Source organism: Cetorhinus maximus, chromosome 24 (genome assembly GCF_964194155.1).
Source record: "Cetorhinus maximus chromosome 24, sCetMax3.hap1.1, whole genome shotgun sequence".
Classification (NCBI taxonomy): Eukaryota; Metazoa; Chordata; class Chondrichthyes; order Lamniformes; family Cetorhinidae; genus Cetorhinus; species Cetorhinus maximus.
In genome coordinates, this window is record NC_135902.1 from 26,867,309 (window position 1) to 26,886,109 (window position 18,801).

At 45.5% G+C, this 18,801-nt stretch overlaps 1 protein-coding gene across 3 annotated transcripts; it reads left to right on the plus strand.

Moving 5' to 3' along the window:
• The first annotated feature begins 9,226 nt into the window (after positions 1–9,226).
• LOC144699732 (programmed cell death 1 ligand 1-like) lies at positions 9,227–17,247 on the plus strand. Of its 3 annotated transcripts, none has more exons than XM_078570901.1 (7): positions 9,227–9,470; positions 10,198–10,279; positions 10,370–10,696; positions 11,392–11,688; positions 11,977–12,123; positions 14,658–14,686; positions 14,769–17,247. In XM_078570901.1, exons 2-7 carry the CDS (start codon positions 10,219–10,221, stop codon positions 14,796–14,798), a joined length of 891 nt encoding a protein of 296 aa, XP_078427027.1. In that variant the 5' UTR covers positions 9,227–9,470; positions 10,198–10,218; the 3' UTR covers positions 14,799–17,247. The 3 variants fall into 3 exon arrangements, with proteins under 3 accessions (XP_078427027.1, XP_078427029.1, XP_078427030.1); XM_078570903.1 differs by having other exon boundaries at positions 9,227–9,405; XM_078570904.1 differs by having other exon boundaries at positions 9,227–9,405; positions 10,201–10,279.
• The last annotated feature ends 1,554 nt before the right edge of the window (positions 17,248–18,801 follow it).

Genomic DNA, 18,801 nt, shown 5'->3' on the forward strand with positions numbered 1-18,801 from the left:
TCTACCGGCACTGAATGCGGCCCGCCATCGGCAGGCTGACTGGGCGATTGGGAACTGGTTTCACACTATCGTGAAACTGCACCATATTGTCCGCTCATACCACCAAACATGCCCGACACCAGCGGGCACGAAAGATCCCGGCCATTGTCTTTGAGCACATATATATATAGGGGTACTAGGGGCTGTCAACCCCTCTGATTTATTGATTTTCAGCTTAATTTTTGATTTTTTCAAAAGTAATCTATAAATAGGGGATTGTTGGGGCATTGCGGGTGAGAGGAGAGCTGTGAGACTGAACCAGTGAATAAACGCAATAAAAAAAAGCTCTGTGTCTTGGTTTCAGCTTCACCAACTACTAGGATCTCATTAACACATCATGTGAACACTGAGAAAGCAGTCTGTTAGTCATGGTCAAGATATAACATAAGTTAAAGTTAATAAAAACTGCAGTCCTCGCTATTTGCAGGCTTTTGTTTATTGGAATTCTGGTGGAGTTTTGATGACAAAAATAAGTGTGATGATTCATAAAATGGTTGCAAAAATCCACACCATTTTCAGCGTGTCTTTATTGTAAATGTAGAGTAAGCACCAATTCGCATACACATAAATTCTAAGAACAATGTATAAGTCCTCCAAGAATTCAGCTTTACAGAGTGAAGTGGCCAAAATCTCTTTCATTTGTAGCTAGACTCTGGGAGACTGGTGCTCTAGGGAGTGAAGGTTGATCTGACCTCATGTGAATCAGCAAAAACCCTGACCATAGATGTCAGGTCCCCAAACGCTGAGGAAAAACAGTTCAAAATTTTCAAATCCCAGTAAAAATCAGAAATACTGGCACCAGTGATACTGGAGTTCCGTTGTCAGGTATGATATCTTAGAAGGTTCCTAAAATGAGGCCATATGGATAGAACTTAAAAACAAAAAGGGAGCAATTACATTGCTGGAAGTGTACTATAGACTCCCAAACAGTCAGGGAGAGATAGAGGGGCAGATATGTAGGCAAATCTCTGAGAAGTGTAAAAATATTAGGCTAATAATAGTAGGGGGTTTCAACTTCCCTAATATTGACTGGTATAGACAAAGTGTGAAAGGCTCAGAGGGGGCGGAATTCTTAAAATGTATCCAGGTGAGCTTTTTAAGCCAGCACATAGAAAACCCCACAAGAGAGTGGGCGATGCTGGACCTAGTTTTAGGGAATAAAGCCGGGCAAATGGTAGAAGTCAGTGGGGGAGTATTTCGGTGATAGTGACCATAATTCACTAAGATTTAAGGTAGTTATGGAAAAGGACAAAGATGGACTAAAAATAAATGTTCTGAATTGGGGGATGGCCGATTTTAATATGATAAGACTGGATCTGGCCAAAGTGGACTGGGAGCAGCTACTTGTCGGAAAATCCACATCACAGTAGTGGGAGTCATTCAAAAAGAAATAGTGAGAGTGCAGGGCCAACATGTTCCCGTAAAAGTGAAGGGTGGGACCAACAAGTCCAGAGAACCCTGGATGTCGAGGAATGTACAGGATTGGATAAGAAAAAAAAGGGAAGCTTACGGTAGATATCGAGGGCTGAACACAGTGGAAGCCCTAGAGGAGTATAGAAAGTGCAGGGGGTTACTTAAAAAAGAAATTAGAAGAGCGAAGAGGGGTCATGAAAAACACTAGCGGGTAAAATAAAGGAAAATCCAAAGGCATTTTATAAGTATATTAGGGGCAAGAGGATAACCAGGGAAAGAGTAGGGCCATTAGGGACAAAGTGGCAATCTGTGTGAGGAGCTGGAAGACATAGGAGAGGTTTTAAATGAGTACTTTGTATCTGTATTCACTATAGATAAGGACAATATAGGTATAGAAATCAGGAAGGGGAACTGTGATATACTTGAACAAATTAGCATTGAGAGGAAGGAGGTACTAGCAGTTTTAGTGGGCTTAAAAGTGAATAAATCCCCAGGCCCAGATGAGTTGTATCCCAGGCTGCTATGGGAGGCAAAGGAGTTTGCAGGGGCCCTGGCATTAATTTTCAAATCCCCTCTGGCCACAGGAGAGGTACCAGAGGGCTGGAGGACAGCTAATGTGGTACCTTTATTCAAAAAGGGTGGTAGGGATAAACCAGGGACGCATAGGCCAGTGAATCTAACATCAGTGGTAGGGAAACTTTTGGAAAAAAAATCTGAGGGACAGAATTAATCTCCATTTGGAGAGCAAGGATTAATCAAGGATAGTCAGCATGGCTTTGTCAGGGGGAGATCATGTCTAACAAATTTGATTAAATTTTTTGAGGAGGTGACCAGGTGGCTGAGGGTAGTGCAGTTGAGGTAGTCTACATGGACTTTGGTAAGACTTTTAACAAGGTCTCGTGTGGGAGACTGGTCAAGAAGGTAAGAGCCCATGGGATCGAGGGCAATTTGGCAAATTGGATCCAAAATTGGCTTAGAGGCAGGAGGTATAGGGTGATGGTCTAAGGTTGTTTTTGTGACTGGAAGCCTGTGTCCAGTGGCATACCGCAGAGTTCGGTGCTGGGTCCCTTGCTGTTTGTAGTGTACATTAATAATCTAGACATGAGTAAGTTCGGGGATGACACGAAAATTGGTGGTGTGAACAGCGAGGAGGAACGCCTTCGACTACAGGACGATATAGACGGGCTGGTCAGATGGGCAGAACTGTGGCAAATGGAATTGAATCCTGTAAAGTGTGAGGTGATGCATTTTGGGAGGATCAACAAGGCCAGGGAGAACATGATGAATGGTGGGACCCTAGGAAGTAGGGGATCAGAGGGACCTTGGTGTGCATGTCCATAGACCCTTGAAGGCAGCAGAACAGGTAGATATGGTAGTTAAGAAGGCATATGTGATACTTGCCTTTATTAGTCGAGACATTGAATACAACAGCAGGGAAGTTATGATGAAGCTGCATAACGTGTTAGGCCACAGCTGGAGCACTGTGCGCAGTTCTGGTCGCCACAGTATAGAAAGGATGTGATTGCACTGGAGAGGGTGCAAAGGAGATTCACCAGGATGGTGCCTGGGCTGGAGAGTTTCAGCTATGAAGAGAGACTGGATTGGCTAGGGCTGGTTTCCTTAGAGCAGAGAAGGCTGAAGGGGGACCTGATTGAGGTGTACAAAAGTATGAGGGGCATGAATAGGATAGATAGGAAGAAACTTTTCCCCTTAGTGGGCAGAATTTTACGTTCGATGGTCGGGCGGGCCAGACTGACTCGGCAGCGGGCGGGCGGCCGATTGCCGCTGGCGAAACGGGCTGCACTGCGATTTTCGGCGGGCTGGCCAATTAAGGCCCACCTCACAGGTGAGCGACTCCCGGGAAGAACAGGAAAATAGTCGTGAGGGCGAAAGGCCTCAGATTGCTGGTTCCAATGAGGAGCCAGCAGCCTGTTTAAAGAGCGGCCAGGCAGCCTGCTTGAAGCAGTGCACCATGGCCACTTGGGGAGAGATAGAGGCAGCTGTGGTTGGACAGGAGCATGAGCAGGAGGAGGGGGGCAGGCTGCAGTAGAGGCCAGCTGGGGGCCACTGTGCACCCAGATTCTCGGACACATGCCTTGATGTCCTCCTGGAAGAGGTGGGCAAGCGACGTGATGTTCTGTATCCTGAGGATGGGAGGAGGAGGGCCCCCCATGTTACCAGGCAGGCGTGGGAGGAGGTGGGCGAGGCTGTAAGTGCCCATGATGACGTTAGACGCACTGGCACATAGTGCCGAAAATGCTTCAATGCTTTGCTGCACTCCAGACGGGTGAGTACCATGTCTGTCTGGGCTATTTGAGGAAGAAGGCAGCCTTAGCCATTGCCGCCCCCCCCCCCCCCCCCACCCCCGCCCCGACCCCCCGTCCCCCCATGTCTTGCTGCCGTTACTGCATAGGGTATCTGTCACACGCTGGGTGGGCAAATGGGCACTGACAATGCTTACATCAGCCTTAGCGGTTGAGGAGAAGAAGGGCTTTCTGCGCAGCATATGTTGGTTTTTGTGGCATTTGAGTAGTTTGGGGGCAAGCTGCAGGGGAGGCCAGTAGACACATACTCAGAACTCCAACACATGTCATATTGATGGTAATGACATAGTCCAAGGGGTGCCTCAAGGTCTTTTGGGCAAGTCCCATCTGCTGGCATTGGCACCGCACCTATTTGATCCTCCTTTCCATGGGCGCTAGGACCCGTGTGCTATTCAAAGTGATGGACACTGAATGTGTCCAACGGGACTGTTGGGAGAGGGGTTTGGGACCAGCAGTACTATCTTCTGGGGACTCATCACTAGTAGTGTGGACAGGAGCCGCTGGACGCCTCAGTTGGCCCACTGTGGTTGGGGTGCAGCATGTGCGTGCAGAGTACATGAGCGACCTGCCCCAATAAATCCTCTTATGTGTTTTGCAGGCAAAAAGTAACCACAAAGCCCGGGAGCGCCTGAGGACTGGAGGTGGGCACGCCCTCCTCCAGCGCCTCACCCCATTCGAGGAGCAGGCCATGGAGCTGGGCAGGAGGCAGGAGGCCAGGGCGGCCAGGGCGGCCGGGGGTGGCGAGGCTGGGGTCCAGCGGGCAGGTATTTGAGGTCCACAGTCCCATCCACTCTGTCTCCCCACCATTCAAACCACTGATGGTTGCTGCAATAGTTAATGCTGCAACACAGCTCTTTCACTGACTGAGGCACTCTGACGTCTGGGTCATACAGGAGGGACCCTCGTCCCCTTCAAGAATAGCCTCTCCACCACCTTCCAAAGTCACCTTATCCCATTTGTGACCACTATCACCATGGTTTCTCACATGCCATTGGATTGCCGCTGCACATCCAAAGACTTATTCCATTTTCGGGGGTTTGGGAGTTCCTGTACCCTTTCAGCCAGTGCGCACCACATTACTTTGTCCAGAAGGTCCTCAGCACCTCAGCTGTGAACCTCATGGCACTCAACTTAGATGAATGACACCACGTTACTCATCCCTGCGCCAAGGGGAAATGTTGCCTTCTGGCCACCCGCTATGCCCTTCCTTATAGAATGAAGGGCAATAATATGACCTCTCAATTTCCTGAGTTCGGTGGAAAATGACACAACTGTTTGAAATGTTTCTTCAGCCGTGCAACTATCCAGGAAACAATGCATCCACATCAGATACCTCTGCACTCTCCCCGCTCCTCTGGTTCTTTACAAGCCATCTGCCATTCATGAGGCCATCTAACCAGCCTGTTTGCATGTGCGTTTAATGCTTGGGGCCCGTCTTGACTCATTTGGACCTCGCCAATGTTCTTCATTTAAGGGTCTTTAAGGGTGAACTACTTATGAGGGTGGGGGGGAAAGGGATGAAAGGTTGAAGTGAATGCACGCTAACTGATGCACTGTCCTTGTTAATTTCAGCATCACCACCAGAGTGACCCGCACGTCCTCAAAGCAGCCCCCCCTCCACACCTGAGGGGCTACATGTGCAACTTGCAGCACATCATTTCAGCCAGCCAGGCACCAGCGCAGACACACACACCTTGGTGGGGGATTTACTGTCGGCTAGTGCCCCAGGTCACAGTGGAGAGGGCACATCACGATCGCTGGAGGAAATGGTCGGGGCAGAGAGTACCGACGGCTCCAGCAGCCGGAGGGTTGCAGGGGACGAGACACATGCTGAGTCCGGCACTGATGACGTGCCTCTGGAGTTGTCCCCATTGCAGCAGCTGCAGGAAAGGTGGCAGGAATTGCGTTTACATATGGCAGGGTTGCTTGAGGGAATGGTTCAGTTGCTCTCTGTGACGGAGGAGTCTAGGCAGATTGCACACGAAGAATCTGCCCTCAGGGCAGAGCATCAGGATTCCTTCAATGAGAGATTGGTGACTCTCATAGAGAGGGGCTTCCACCAAATGGATCAAAATATGATTGGGTTATGCTCTGACCTGCAAGCCCTCACAGCCGTTCTGGCCACAGGTGGTGTTTTCCAATGTGGGAGATGTTGTGGGCACCAAGCGTCGGCGCTCTGTGCCCATCCATCTGCGGGAAGTAGGGAGGTCGAAAGGGACCTCACGACAGCACAGCAGCTGCCAGTCATTGCTGCGAGCTCCTCTCAGGGCACTCCAGATGAGGGCAGCAGCTCCTCCACCCCTCTGCCAGTCAATGTTGCTTCCGTTGAGGCTGTGACAACTGGGGAGGTGCCAGTTCAGGAGCTGACCACTCCCTCCCAGGCGGGGCCATCACGGGCTCCACAGGCCAGAGGACGCCCACCAAGGTCATCGAGGCCAATAGGACAGCAGAGTCAGCAGGCTGTCTCTCAAGCACTCCGAGCGATGGGGCGGCACCTAGACATAGAACCCGGAAACAAAAACATAAGGCACCTCAGGTATGTCACTGGTGATTTTGTGTTGGCCTTAGAATAGGGACCCCTTTTTGTAACATTGTCGAATAATCATGTGGGCTTTAATTGTGGACAGAATAAAGTCCACCTTTGTTACTATGGCTGAGCATCTTTTCATTGTGGTGCTTTTCTCATTTTCACATAATTATCATGAGTGTTAGAGTGGAGATTGATGTTTCTGTACTAAGGCCTTATTTGCAGTTGATCAGGTGGAAGAGGTACCACCTAAGTGCCATGTATGGAAGTTCCAGGCAATGCTGCTCCTGCTGATCTATGTGTGTGGAGCTAGCTGAAGGTTCTTTGGATTATATTGTTCCGGGTGTCCCTGCCTCCTTGGTGTAAACGCAGGTCGTCGTTGTGGCCCTCATCATCGCCCTGTGCTTCCTCATCCTCTGAGCCACTGCTGGATTCATCATGTGCAGCCTCATCCAGGGCGTCAAGGTCTTCATCGTCAACTGCATCCCCCCTTTCCAGCACAAGATTGTGCAGAGCGCAGCTACCACTATCAGAGAGACGCATTCTGGGGCGTACTGGAGTGCGCCCTCTGAGCGGTCCAGGCAACGGAAGCGCATCTTGAGAAGACCGATGGCTCTCTCCACCACAGCCCTTGTGGTGCCCTGGTTCCTATTGTACCGATTCTCAGCTTCTGTTCTTATGGCGGAGTGGCGTCATGAGCCACCTTCGCAGGGGATAGTCCTTGTCACCCAGCAGCCAACCATCCAGCCGAGCTGGAGCACTGAAGAGGCCCAGCACCTGAGAGTGTCTGAGGATGTAGGCATCGTGGGAGCTGCCTGGGAACCTTGCACAGACTTGTAGAATCAGCATCCTGTGATCACACACTATCTGCACGTTCATGGAGTGGAAGCCCTTCCTGTTGACAAAGGCACCGGGCTCACCTGCTGGCGCCTTGATGGCCGCATGTGTGCAGCCTTTTGCACCCTGGATGCGGGGGAATCCAGTAATTGCCTCTGGTTCACTGTGCCTGACTTGCCTGGTCGCAGCGGAAGTGGATAAAGGTGGATACCCATCTGAACAGAGTGTCTGTAACCTGCTTGACACAAGTGTGGACAGCTGATTGGGAGACACCGCAAAGATCACCCACCGAGCCCTGGAAAGTGCCTGATGCATAGAAGTGGAGGGCAACTGTGAGTTTCAGAGCCGCTGGCATGGGGTGTCCTCCCACACAGGGCCAATCATCTGACAGATATAGTTGACTGTCTCCCTTGAGGGTCGGAGCCTCCTTCGGCACGGCACCTCAGTCATATTGAGGTAGCTGCTTCGCCGCCTGTAAACCCTGGCAGCAGGATAGTGGCGTCATCTACAGCCCCTTGCACCTTGGACAACCTCTTGGCCCTGCGCCCCTTGTGCCCGCGCCTGGACACCCAAAGGTGCTTCCCTTGGAGGTTGATTGTCCAGTCCTGGCTTCCTCCTGATTCTATCCCTTCGTTCCTCCTCAGGGGAGCTGCCTCCACTGGAGAGGTCAGAACCCATAGCCCCAGACTAAATGGAGGCCTCCGGAAAGCTGCAAGGCCGAAAAAGAATGCTGTCTGCAGAATGCTTTCACTTTACACAAAAGCCTCTTGGGCATCGATGAGAACTACTAACAATCACACAGGTATGTTTTAAACACTTTCATCAATTATAACTTTGTGAAAAACATGAACAACTCCTCTGAGTCCACATATCCTGGCATTGCAAAAGTTTTCTTAAATAGTCTCCTACCCGCCTTCCCATTGGGCCCGTGCGCCGACCCGAAGTTCGCACGGGCCCCTCAAAATCGTACACAATTGGCAAGTTAAGGGGCTTAACGAGCCCTTCAATTAATGGCGGGCAAACTGATCGCTCCCGCCCACCGAAATAATGCGATGGTGCGCACTGACGTCGGCACGCTCACGCGAAGTTAGCGCGCGTCATTTTACACGCTGACATGTGGGCTACACCATCCGCACGTCAGCCAGAAAATTCTGGCCAGTGGAGGGGTCAATAACCAGGGGGCATAGATTTAAGGTAAGGGACAGGAGGTTTAGAGGGGATTTGAGGGATTTTTTTTTCACCCGGGAGAGGGTGCAGAGGGCCGGGGATGGGTATCTGGAACTCACTGCCTGAAAGGATGGTAGAGGCAAACCCTCACAACATTTAAGAGGTATTTAGATGAGCACCTGAAACGCCATAGCATCCAGGGCTACAGGCCAAGTGCTGGAAAATGGGATTAGAGTAGATAGGGGGTTGATGACCAGTGCTGACACGATGGGCTGAAGGGCCTCTTTCCATGCAGTAAAACGCTATGAGTCTATGACTCTGTCCATACAAGTCCAGTTCGAACAAGTTTCACTGGTACCCTTCATTTCCAATTTTACTGGTTTTCCTACTGTGAAATGTTGTCCTAGAGTTGAAGTTTTAGAATGAATAAAGCTAAATATAAATTCATAGTTTCCTTAGCCCCATTCCTGCACTGATCTCCCAGCTGAGGTAATAAAGGGAAATTACACGCAGAAACTGAAAGGGTGCAGATTGTTCCGACGGAAGAAAGGGCCTGAAATTCTTCAGAGGCGGTGATTTCCCGGTTAATTGCTTTCAGTTTCCTGTATCCTTCGTTCCTATTACTTCCTGGAAGATTTTGAGGAAGGGTCTTTAGGGTGAAGTGTTTGCTAATTGCAAGTTTAACATCAGTGCTTATGGGGAAAGTTCGGTGACGAATTCACATCTGTTCCGTTTTTTTTCGATTGAAACTCATTGCAAACTCGGCCTTTGTCCAATCATATCGAAACTAAAAGTTTAGAAACAAGGAAGAAAAAAAAAAGTGGGAGAGCTAACTGTTTTCCGTGTTCATTTTCAACGGAGAACATGCACAGAGATACAGCGGAGGTGCTGCCGATAACCTTTGTCTGTTAACCTGTTTGTCTATAGCACAAGGTAACTGGCGCTGCTAACTATCCCAGACTGGACAGTGGATCGAGAGCCAACAGCCGGACTCGCTCCCCGCAGATCCCAGCCCTTGGTTCCGGCTTCGGCTGAGATGTTCGGTGTCGAGATCCCGGAATCATTCGCAGCGATTGTCAGCGTGTCGGATTTGGAAAGGTGACTTTTCCTGGGTCAGTTTGGAGTTGCGCTGGTTGGATCTCCACATTTTGCTTGGAACAGAGGTACAGTCTGACTGTCAGAAAACTTACAAATTGCTTTCTTGACGCTTGTGTAAAACAAACATTTCCAGTAATGCAAATACATCTGATGTGAATTTGAGTTCAACCATATACAGTTCCATGAAATTCCTGACAAACCCTATCTTATGGTACACAGGAGACGTGCATCAGGTTTCATTTAGGTCACTGAGGGCTGGGTTCTCCCAGCCCTTGGTTGGGAGGCAGGAGAGCTGGCAATATGGCAGGGGAGCCACTTCCTGCTGACATAGCATATTGCCAATGGAGGAAACTCAGTCCTGCGGCCACCCCTGAGTGGCCAGTTGAGGGGGCCACCTCCCATCCCTCTGGCATTTCACAGCATTGAGGGGTGGGCAGGTGGCTGCTGCCATGTGGGGGAATCACCTAGGTTCCTCAGTGTTGAAGTGCCCCCTCCTTCATGAGGCAGCCACAGCTGTGGCCAGTGCTACCGGTGGTGCTGTCAAGCTTGCGGAGTTGCCAGCCCTCTGGGCCTGCACCTCTGGGGGGTGAGGGACAGGGGGGTTTGGAGGGCAGGCTGCCATCCTCAAATGGTGGTGGCCTGTTAATTGGTCGCCTCTGGCAAAATGCCATCCCTGGGTCCCACCAGAGCAAGGCTGGCTCCAGCTTTCAGACCCAGCAACGGGACTTGGTCCTCTTCTGAAAAATTCAGCCCTGTATTTCTAATGATTTTTCTCTTTTGTCTTCAAGTTAGCAGGTGAACTGAATTCTGGTAATGGACCATGCAGAAAGATTCCTTTATTTCTCCTTATACATAAGCCTTTCCTTCGCACAAAGTAAGTACCAAAGTATTTCTCAATTTGTAGCTCATTCAACTCTGATTATCACGGAGGTAATGTGAGCTAATGAAAATTCTTGTTTTTCAGGCTTTGTGACATTAGATTGTAAGCATTTAGTGATGGGAACATTTGCTGATGACACTAAACTACCATGCACAATCAAATCAACAAAAGTGAAAACATTTAGTTCCATTGAACTGAGTAAACTTGAAAAAGATGGAAGTCAAACATCCGTGTTTAAATCACAGGCTGGTGACAAAAGACCTCAAAATCGAATTAAATTACTTCATCCAGATTCACAAGATGTATCACTGGTAATCCAGAAAACACAACTGATAGATCAGGGGACTTATCGATATTTCTTGGAAACAATTTCTGGTTACGACTACCAAGACATCACACTGAAGGTTATAGGTAGGTAACAGTATTCTTTCCCTGATATTTTTCCTTGTAGAATATTAGTTACCTTTAATTAGCAACAAGTTCCAGGTTTATTCTCACACCTAAAAACTTGACATGTGAGATAGGCAAACAGTAAGTTATAATGAGGATCATGTTGAGAGAGGAAAGAATGATTGTGCATTTATACACTTATCACATCCTCAGAATATCTCAAACATATTTCAGCCACTGAAGGTAGGGGAGGATCCATTGATGATTTGAATGACCAGATTATAAGACACAATAATAAAGATTTGAAGTGCACCCATTATTGTTATGTAATCAGTCTCAACAACCAACTTGCATGGAGTGCAAATCCATAAATGAGATAGATATAGGACACAGATAGACTGCAGCAAGGAAGCTTTTCTCAATCAAACAAAAATAGTCAAAAGAAAAGTAAAGCATAATCTGAAGCTCCCTGAATTCACATATTCAGAAATCAGATCAAGATAACAACTTTGAACCATTAAATATTTCCTTCACCCCACATACCCTTAGCTTAACTAACCTAAATTCAGCCAGACTACTGCCATAAATCTGGGAATTATTGTTTACCAAGTGCTATTTCAATTTGCTTGTTGACAGAGTTAGTGGAAAAAACTGCTTCTATATTATTCTACACCTCTCTCTCGCATTACATTAATAAGAGTGTAATTTATTTTTAGCTCCATATAGTTTGCCAAAAGTGATTTTATCCCCAAATGTCACAAGAAGAATGAGAACAACAAACCTCATTTGTGAAACGACTGGATATCCACTGGCTCAGATTCACTGGTTTGTCTATGAAAGAAAGAACCTTACCTCTGACGCTAAAACTTTCAGTGTGGAGACCGCAAAGGGGCTGTTCAAGATCACCAGTACGCTTCCAATCACAGTTGCAGAAAGTGCCTTGGAAGGCAATTATACTTGTGCTGTGTGGAATATGGAAGAGCAAGTATATAAGGTTAAGAAACATTTTCCAAGTAAGTTCATAGCATTGATTTAAAACAATCTCAGAAAATGGCTGTTTAAAGAATGAATTTTGTGTTTTCTTATAATGAAGGTGTATGCAATGCTACAAGATTCTATTTACTACTCATAACTATTTACCTTGAGAAGGTTGTGGGTCTTCCTTTTAAACTGCTGCAATCCTTTTCCTTGGTGGTGTTGAACTTCAACATATCTATTAATAATTGATATCACCATTATTATACATATGAAGGTTGAAGCTGGAATTTACAATTAATTAAGTTTTCTACCCAACTTTTCAGTTCCATTCTTGGATGAACCTAATACTCATCGCCAAAGTGAAGGGAGAAAGAATAAGGTGCTCATAGCTGTGTTTGTCATTGTTGGGGCACTTGGAATTGGAATAATCATCTTGACGATTTTTCGATTCAGGAGAAATTTCTATTTGGGTATGATGTTTGTGTAAATGTTTTTTTGTTTCTTTTAAAACTTTTCAGCCTTTGATACATAAATTCCGACATCATCTTATTTAAAGAAAACTTTTGCTTGATTTTTGTTTTTCAATACAGCCCATAATCTGAAAGCCTGCTAATTCAATTTAACCATTATCATATATCCAAGAAAGAGAGAACAGAAGGAGAAACACTCTCAATGGCTTAAAATTCTGTCTGTCGTTCTTATTCACTTCCCAGAGTTTGTGCTTAAATAAGTTCTTAGTTGAATTATTGGATGTCAAGTACCGAGATCCCACTGAGCATGAAAATATTTGTTGAATATTTGCTTAAGTGTAATAGAGAGAAGTCTAAGGCTCTGAATTTTCCCTAATTGGTTACAATCTTCAGATTTCCTTACATTGTAGTTGATTGAAGTAGTTGGATGAAAAGGTGAATGATAATGTAATGCTATAAGTCATCCTTCACCTGCTACCCAGCTTCCATCTAGAGAATGTAGCAAAACCCCACATGAGTCACATTGATCTGCTCTGGTGCACCTCCTATTCAGCCATATCCAACCATCAGACAGCATTGGAAGAGATAGATGTGGGAAAAAGTCATCTATGTATTCCAATTCACAAGTTCCAAGTTGTAGTGTTTGGTACAGGGTAAAACAAATCAGTTAGGGGAAGAAAGGAAACATTCTCTACGTAGGGGCTTCAACATCAAAAAAACCATCCCCTAGTTGTGGTCGGCACTTATTGTCCTGAGAAGATATGAAACAGAAACATAGAAACTAGGAGCAGGAGTAGGCCATTCGGCCCTTCGAGCCTGCTCCGCCATTCAAAAGAAATTTCTCCTCATCTCAGTCCTAAATGGTCTACCCCATATCCTCAGACTGTGACCCCTGGTTCTGGACTCCCCCACCATCGGGGGAGTCCATCCTTCCTGCATCTACCCTGTCAAGTCCTGTTAGAATTTTATAGGTTTCTATGAGATCCTCATTCTTCTGAACTCCAGCAAATATAATCCTAATCGATTCAATCTCTCCTCATATGTCCGTCCCGCTATCCCAGGAATCAGTTGGGTAAACATTCGCTGCACTCCCTCTATAGCAAGTACATCCTTCCTCAGATAAGGAGACCAAAACTGCACACAATATTCCAGGTGTGGTCTCACCAAGGCCCTGTACAATTGCAGCAAGACATCTCTGTTCCTGTACTCGAATCCTCTGACTATGAAGGCCAACATACCATTTGCCTTCTTTACCGTCTGCTGCACCTGCATGCTTACCTTCAGCGACTGGTGTACAAGGACACCCAGGTCTAGTTGCACATCCCCCTCTCTCAATTTATAGCCATTCAAATAATAATCTGCCTTCCGGTTTTTGCTACCAAAGTGGTAACCTCACATTTATCCACATTATACTGCATCTGCCATGCATTTGCCCACTCACTCAGCTTGTCCAAATCACACTGAAGCATCTGTGCATCCTCCTCACAGCTCACCCTCCCACCCAGCTTTGTGTCATCTGCAAGTTTGGAGATATTACATTTAATTCCCTCATCTAAATCATTAATATATATTGTGAATAACTGGGGTCCCAGCACCGATCCCTGCGGTACCCCACTAGTCACTGCCTGCCATTCAGAAAAAGACCCGTTTATTCCTACTCTTTGTTTCCTATCTGCCAACCAGTTTTCTATCCATCTCAATACACCACCCCCAATCCCATGCTCTTTAATTTTACACGCCAATCTCTTATGTGGGACTTTGTCGAAAGCCTTCTGAAAGTCCAAATAAACCACATCCACTGGCTCCCCCTCATCAACTCTACTAGTTACATCCTCGAAAAATTCCAGTAGATTTGTCAAGCATGGTGGGCCTTCTTCTTTGTCGTCCGATATAACTGACTATCCTGCTGGGCTAGTTCAGAAATCAACTAAGAATGAACCACATTGGTCTAGGATTTGAGTCACATATATGACAGGCCAGGTAAGAACTATAGGTTTCCTTTGCAAAAAGAGATTAGTGAACCCGTTGGATTTTTATGACGTGGTCTAAAATTGACCAAAGTGTCATGGTCACCTTTACCAATGCCAACCTTTTTTAAAAACTGAATTCAAAATCTTGCACTGTGATCATGGGATTTGAATGCAGTACTAGACCAGTTTTTTTAAATTAATAGATCGGTAACATAACCACTAAAATACATAACCTCCTAGCCAAGTTGGAAGACTGAATACTTGTAAGGAGGATAGGTGACTGCATTTATTTTGGATACCTTTTCTTATAAGATCATTTTTATAGTTGGGCAAAGGAATAGGAGAAATTCTTTAATGTTAATTCGGGAAAATGTGAGCATTGTTTATAACTGTCAAAATTATCACAATTATATAGAGATTGCTGTCTTTCTTATATATGATTAGGAGCTTTGGAACTTGAAGAAATAATGAACTGAAAATTTTTACAGCTGGAAATGATAATTCAAATCAAATTTTATGTACCAAAAATAATGATTAATTGTTTTTCTTTTGCTTTTATTTTAGTAATTAGAAGAGAATCTGCGATGCCAATGGTAGGTCCGATTTCAAACATCTGATTATTTTTTGAAAGCTTTCTGTCACTAGTTTCATCATTTCCTTTTTTCCTTTTAACAGATACCAAGTGGCCAGAAGGCTGACGCTTAATAGTGATTGCCGTAAATAATTCTTATTTCTACTTGTGGCAAATGTATTGTCATGGACTACTTTAAGACCATTTTTGTGATATGATGCTTCAAACCTACAGCCCAGCCATGTCCTTTTGTATCATATGAACATTGGATGGTGAATATACATCCTACAAATTAGGTCAAGCACTGTCACTTTACTTTCCAATGACTACGTGGAATCTCCAGCTATTTTTAGTGACTGTTCAAGATCCTGTCTTTGTTGTTGTGCTGGACTCTTCAGTGTTTGTTTTGTCTATAAAGAACCAATGCTACATATTGGCTGTATACTAACACCATTCATCAATCACTGGATCTATAAAACACAAGAACACCACAAAAGGAGAGACTAGGACCCGAGGGCACAGCCTCAGAGTAAAGGGGAGACCTTTTAGAACAGAGATGAGGAGAAACTTCTTTAGCCAGAGAGTGGTGAATCTATGGAATTCATTGCCACAGAAGGCTGTGGAGGCCAGGTCATTGAGTGTATTTAAGACCGAGATAGATAGGTTCTTGATTGGTATGGGGATCAAAGGTTACTGCGAGAAGGCGGGAGAATGGGGTTGAGAAACTTATCAGCCATGATTGAATGGCGGAGCAGACTCGGGCCGAATGGCCTAATTTCTGCTCCTATGTCTTATGGTCTAAATGAGCTTGACCCTCAATCCTGCATGGTGCCTTTCAAAGAATATCCCTAATTTACAGCTGGGATAATAAATAGATTAATTGCGACATCACAACACTCTGGCCTGAATTTGCCCGTCGGCGATTTGGGGGTGGGGCCCGCTTGCCGACGGGAAAATGACGCGGGATGACATCAGGAGGAACCCCCGACATCATCCCGGTCCATTTAAATATTCAGGAAGGCGGTTGGACAGCGAAATCAGCTGTCTGCCCACCGACCTGTCAATGGCCAATTGAGGCCATTGACAGGATCATTAACCCAATTAAAGGTCCTGCCCATCCAACCTTAAGGCTGGCGGGCAGGCCAGGAGCCCCAGTGGGCTTCTGATAAAGCATGAAACCTCATCCACTGGCGGGATGAGGTTTCATGTTGGTTTTAAAAATCTTGAATAAACTTTATGTGAGATTTATTAACATGTCCCATCTCGTGTGACATTGTCACATGAGGGAGACATGTTAATAATTTTTTTATTTTTTATTTTTAAACATTGAAGCACTGTCAGTGTTCTCCCTGAGACAGCACTTAGTCTCAGGGAGCAATGTGCGAAAGAGCGCACTTTGACAGTTGGGGAATGCCTCCCCCCCCCCCCCCCCCCCATCCCCCCCCACCACCCCGGTACAGGAAGTGCAAAGCGCTTCCCGCCGGGCAGCCCGCTGGGCGGGCTTTAATTGGCCCACCCACTTAAAATGGTGGCGGGGCCCGCTTCGGCGACGGAGTTCGGCTGCCCGCCCGCCGCCGGGGCCCACCCGCCAACCTAGGGCAATATTCTGCCCTCTGTAAAAGGAGAAGAATATCTTAGACTCAGTTGTACTTTGAAAATATACTTCCTGCTGGCTGATTACAGAAATATTGTGAAAGAGCTTGTGTGCTGGACTATATTTTTCACTCTGTAAGTGGCCATAAGACCATAAGATGCAGGAGCAGGCCATTTGGCCCATCGAGTCTGCTCTGCCATTCAGTGAGATCATAGCTGATCTAATAATCCTCAACTCCACTTCCCTGCCTTTTCCCCACAACCCTTGATTCCCTTACTGATTAAAAATCTGTCTATCTCAGCCTTGAATATACTTATAAGACCATAAGGTGTAGAAGCAGAAGAAGGCCATTCAGCCCATAACAGAGTAAATGCTGTTGCTGGAAACTAATTTGGAAAACTGAAGTAGAGAGATAATTCCCTATATTCTCAAGATTGTGCAAATGGAAAATTATATTTACATATTAATTACAGTAAATCACTTTAATGTAAACAAAATTGAACATTTAATCCTCCAACATGTTGATTTACCACGAAGATAAAAGCAAAAAACTGCGGATGCTGGAAATCCAAAACAAAAACAAAAATACCTGGAAAAACTCAGCAGGTTTGACAGCATCTGCGCAGAGGAACACAGTTAACGTTTCGAGTCTGTATGACTCTTATGTCCGTATGTTCTGTTGAAGAGTCATACGGACTCGAAACGTTAACTGTTCCTCTCCGCAGATGCTGTCAGACCTGCTGAGTTTTTCCAGGTATTTTTGTTTTTGTTGTTGATTTACCATTTCATTCTAACCATTTTATGGAATAATTTAATGAAACGGAAATATATTTTTTATAAAATCTGGTATGACTGATATGCTCTTTTATTTTTGGGCTAAATACCATTAATTTCAAATGCCATTAATCATTTATTTTTCCTTTATCACCATTTTGTATATATAGATTATTTGCAAAGATGGTGTACCTTATAAAGTTTAATAAACATGATTCTGTTTTTTTCATTTGCTTTTATACAATTAGAGGGTAAAAAGAGGTTAAAGAAATTCAAAATCTGCACTAATTGGTGCTTTCCAGATGTTCATGAAGAGAAGATTCATTATTCACAGCTTGTCAAATACAAATGCCATAAACTCAGTTCTTGTTCATGCAAGTGTTGCATCCTACCTTTGAAAAATGTGTCTTTCGAAGCTCGTTATCTTACTACAGATACTTCCTTGGCTAATTTCTTAAATAATCTCAAATAATGCTGATAATTTCATTCACTTTAAATATTCTATTCTTCTCTATCTAGAAGGTTTTAAGTCCTTGTTACGTTATTGCCTCATGGGTGTCCATCCATCTCTACAAAGATACCCCTGGGTTGTTGAAGTGCCTTCCTGTTTCAGGCAATAGACTTTTAACATATAAATTGGGGTGCAACGATATACATAGGACATTGACATTTTTGATGGAGCAGATTGAGTGTACTTTTGCATTTTTTATTACCAGTACAGAAGAAAAGGACTGAAAAAGATACATTTAGTGGGGCAATATCTGTGGGACAATGAAGAAAAATAGTGCTCTTCCAGACAGATGTAATCTGGATTGCTGCCACCCTGGACTACTCACCTCAGCACCATTCCCCTTCCCATTATGGCTATCCCACCCAGGCTTACCTTGGTTCCTGGCACATGACCTTGCACTTGTCCAAATCCAGCGAGGTGCAACCTGTTCACATTGCTTCTATTTAAATGAGGGCTTGTGGCTCAAGTTGGCTTCATTCTCCACGCTGCCAAAACAGATGGCCAGCTGTCATGCTCTCCTGGTTGACTGCTGAGTGGTTCAGTCTACCCCTCGTGCAGCAGTCCCGGACAATTTCCACCACAGTTGTACGGTATGTCCATGCTTACACCAGTTGACGTCAGCTAACTGAACACCAACTTTCTCCTTCATTTGCATGCCCTGCCATACCCAAGCTAGTTCCAGCTGACACTTACCTTTTAACTCCAATGTCACTAAATTCCTACAGATTCATAGGCCTGAATCTTCTGGTCAGCGTGCGTCCCGACATCACTGCACGCCATTCCGATCTTCAGTTCGGCGGGCGTGCACTGGAGTCGGCTGCGCGCCCACCGTTAATAATCTAATTAAGCTGGTTGTCTGGGCTGCCCGTCCAACCTTAAGGTTGGCGGGCAGGCGAAGAGCCCAGGTGGCCTTCGCATTTCTCATGAAACCTCATCCATGGGCAGGATGATGTTTCATGAAGGCTTTAAAAATTAAATAAAATTTTTTATTAAAATTCATTGACATGTCCCAGCTCATGTGACACTGTCCTGATTTGTTTCAATTCAGCTCCAAATTCTGATTTTGGACGATTTTAAGAAAAAAAATAATAGTAGAAGAATACAATGGAGATTATTTTCAATCGGAAAGTTAAAGTTATGGAATGTGTGTTTTCTTTTATATTGACAGACTTCCTGCCACCTAATGCTATGGTTGATTTGGGCTTGCACTCTAGTGTCTTCAGTAAAGGAATAGTTCCTTCCACATGAGAAAATTGCT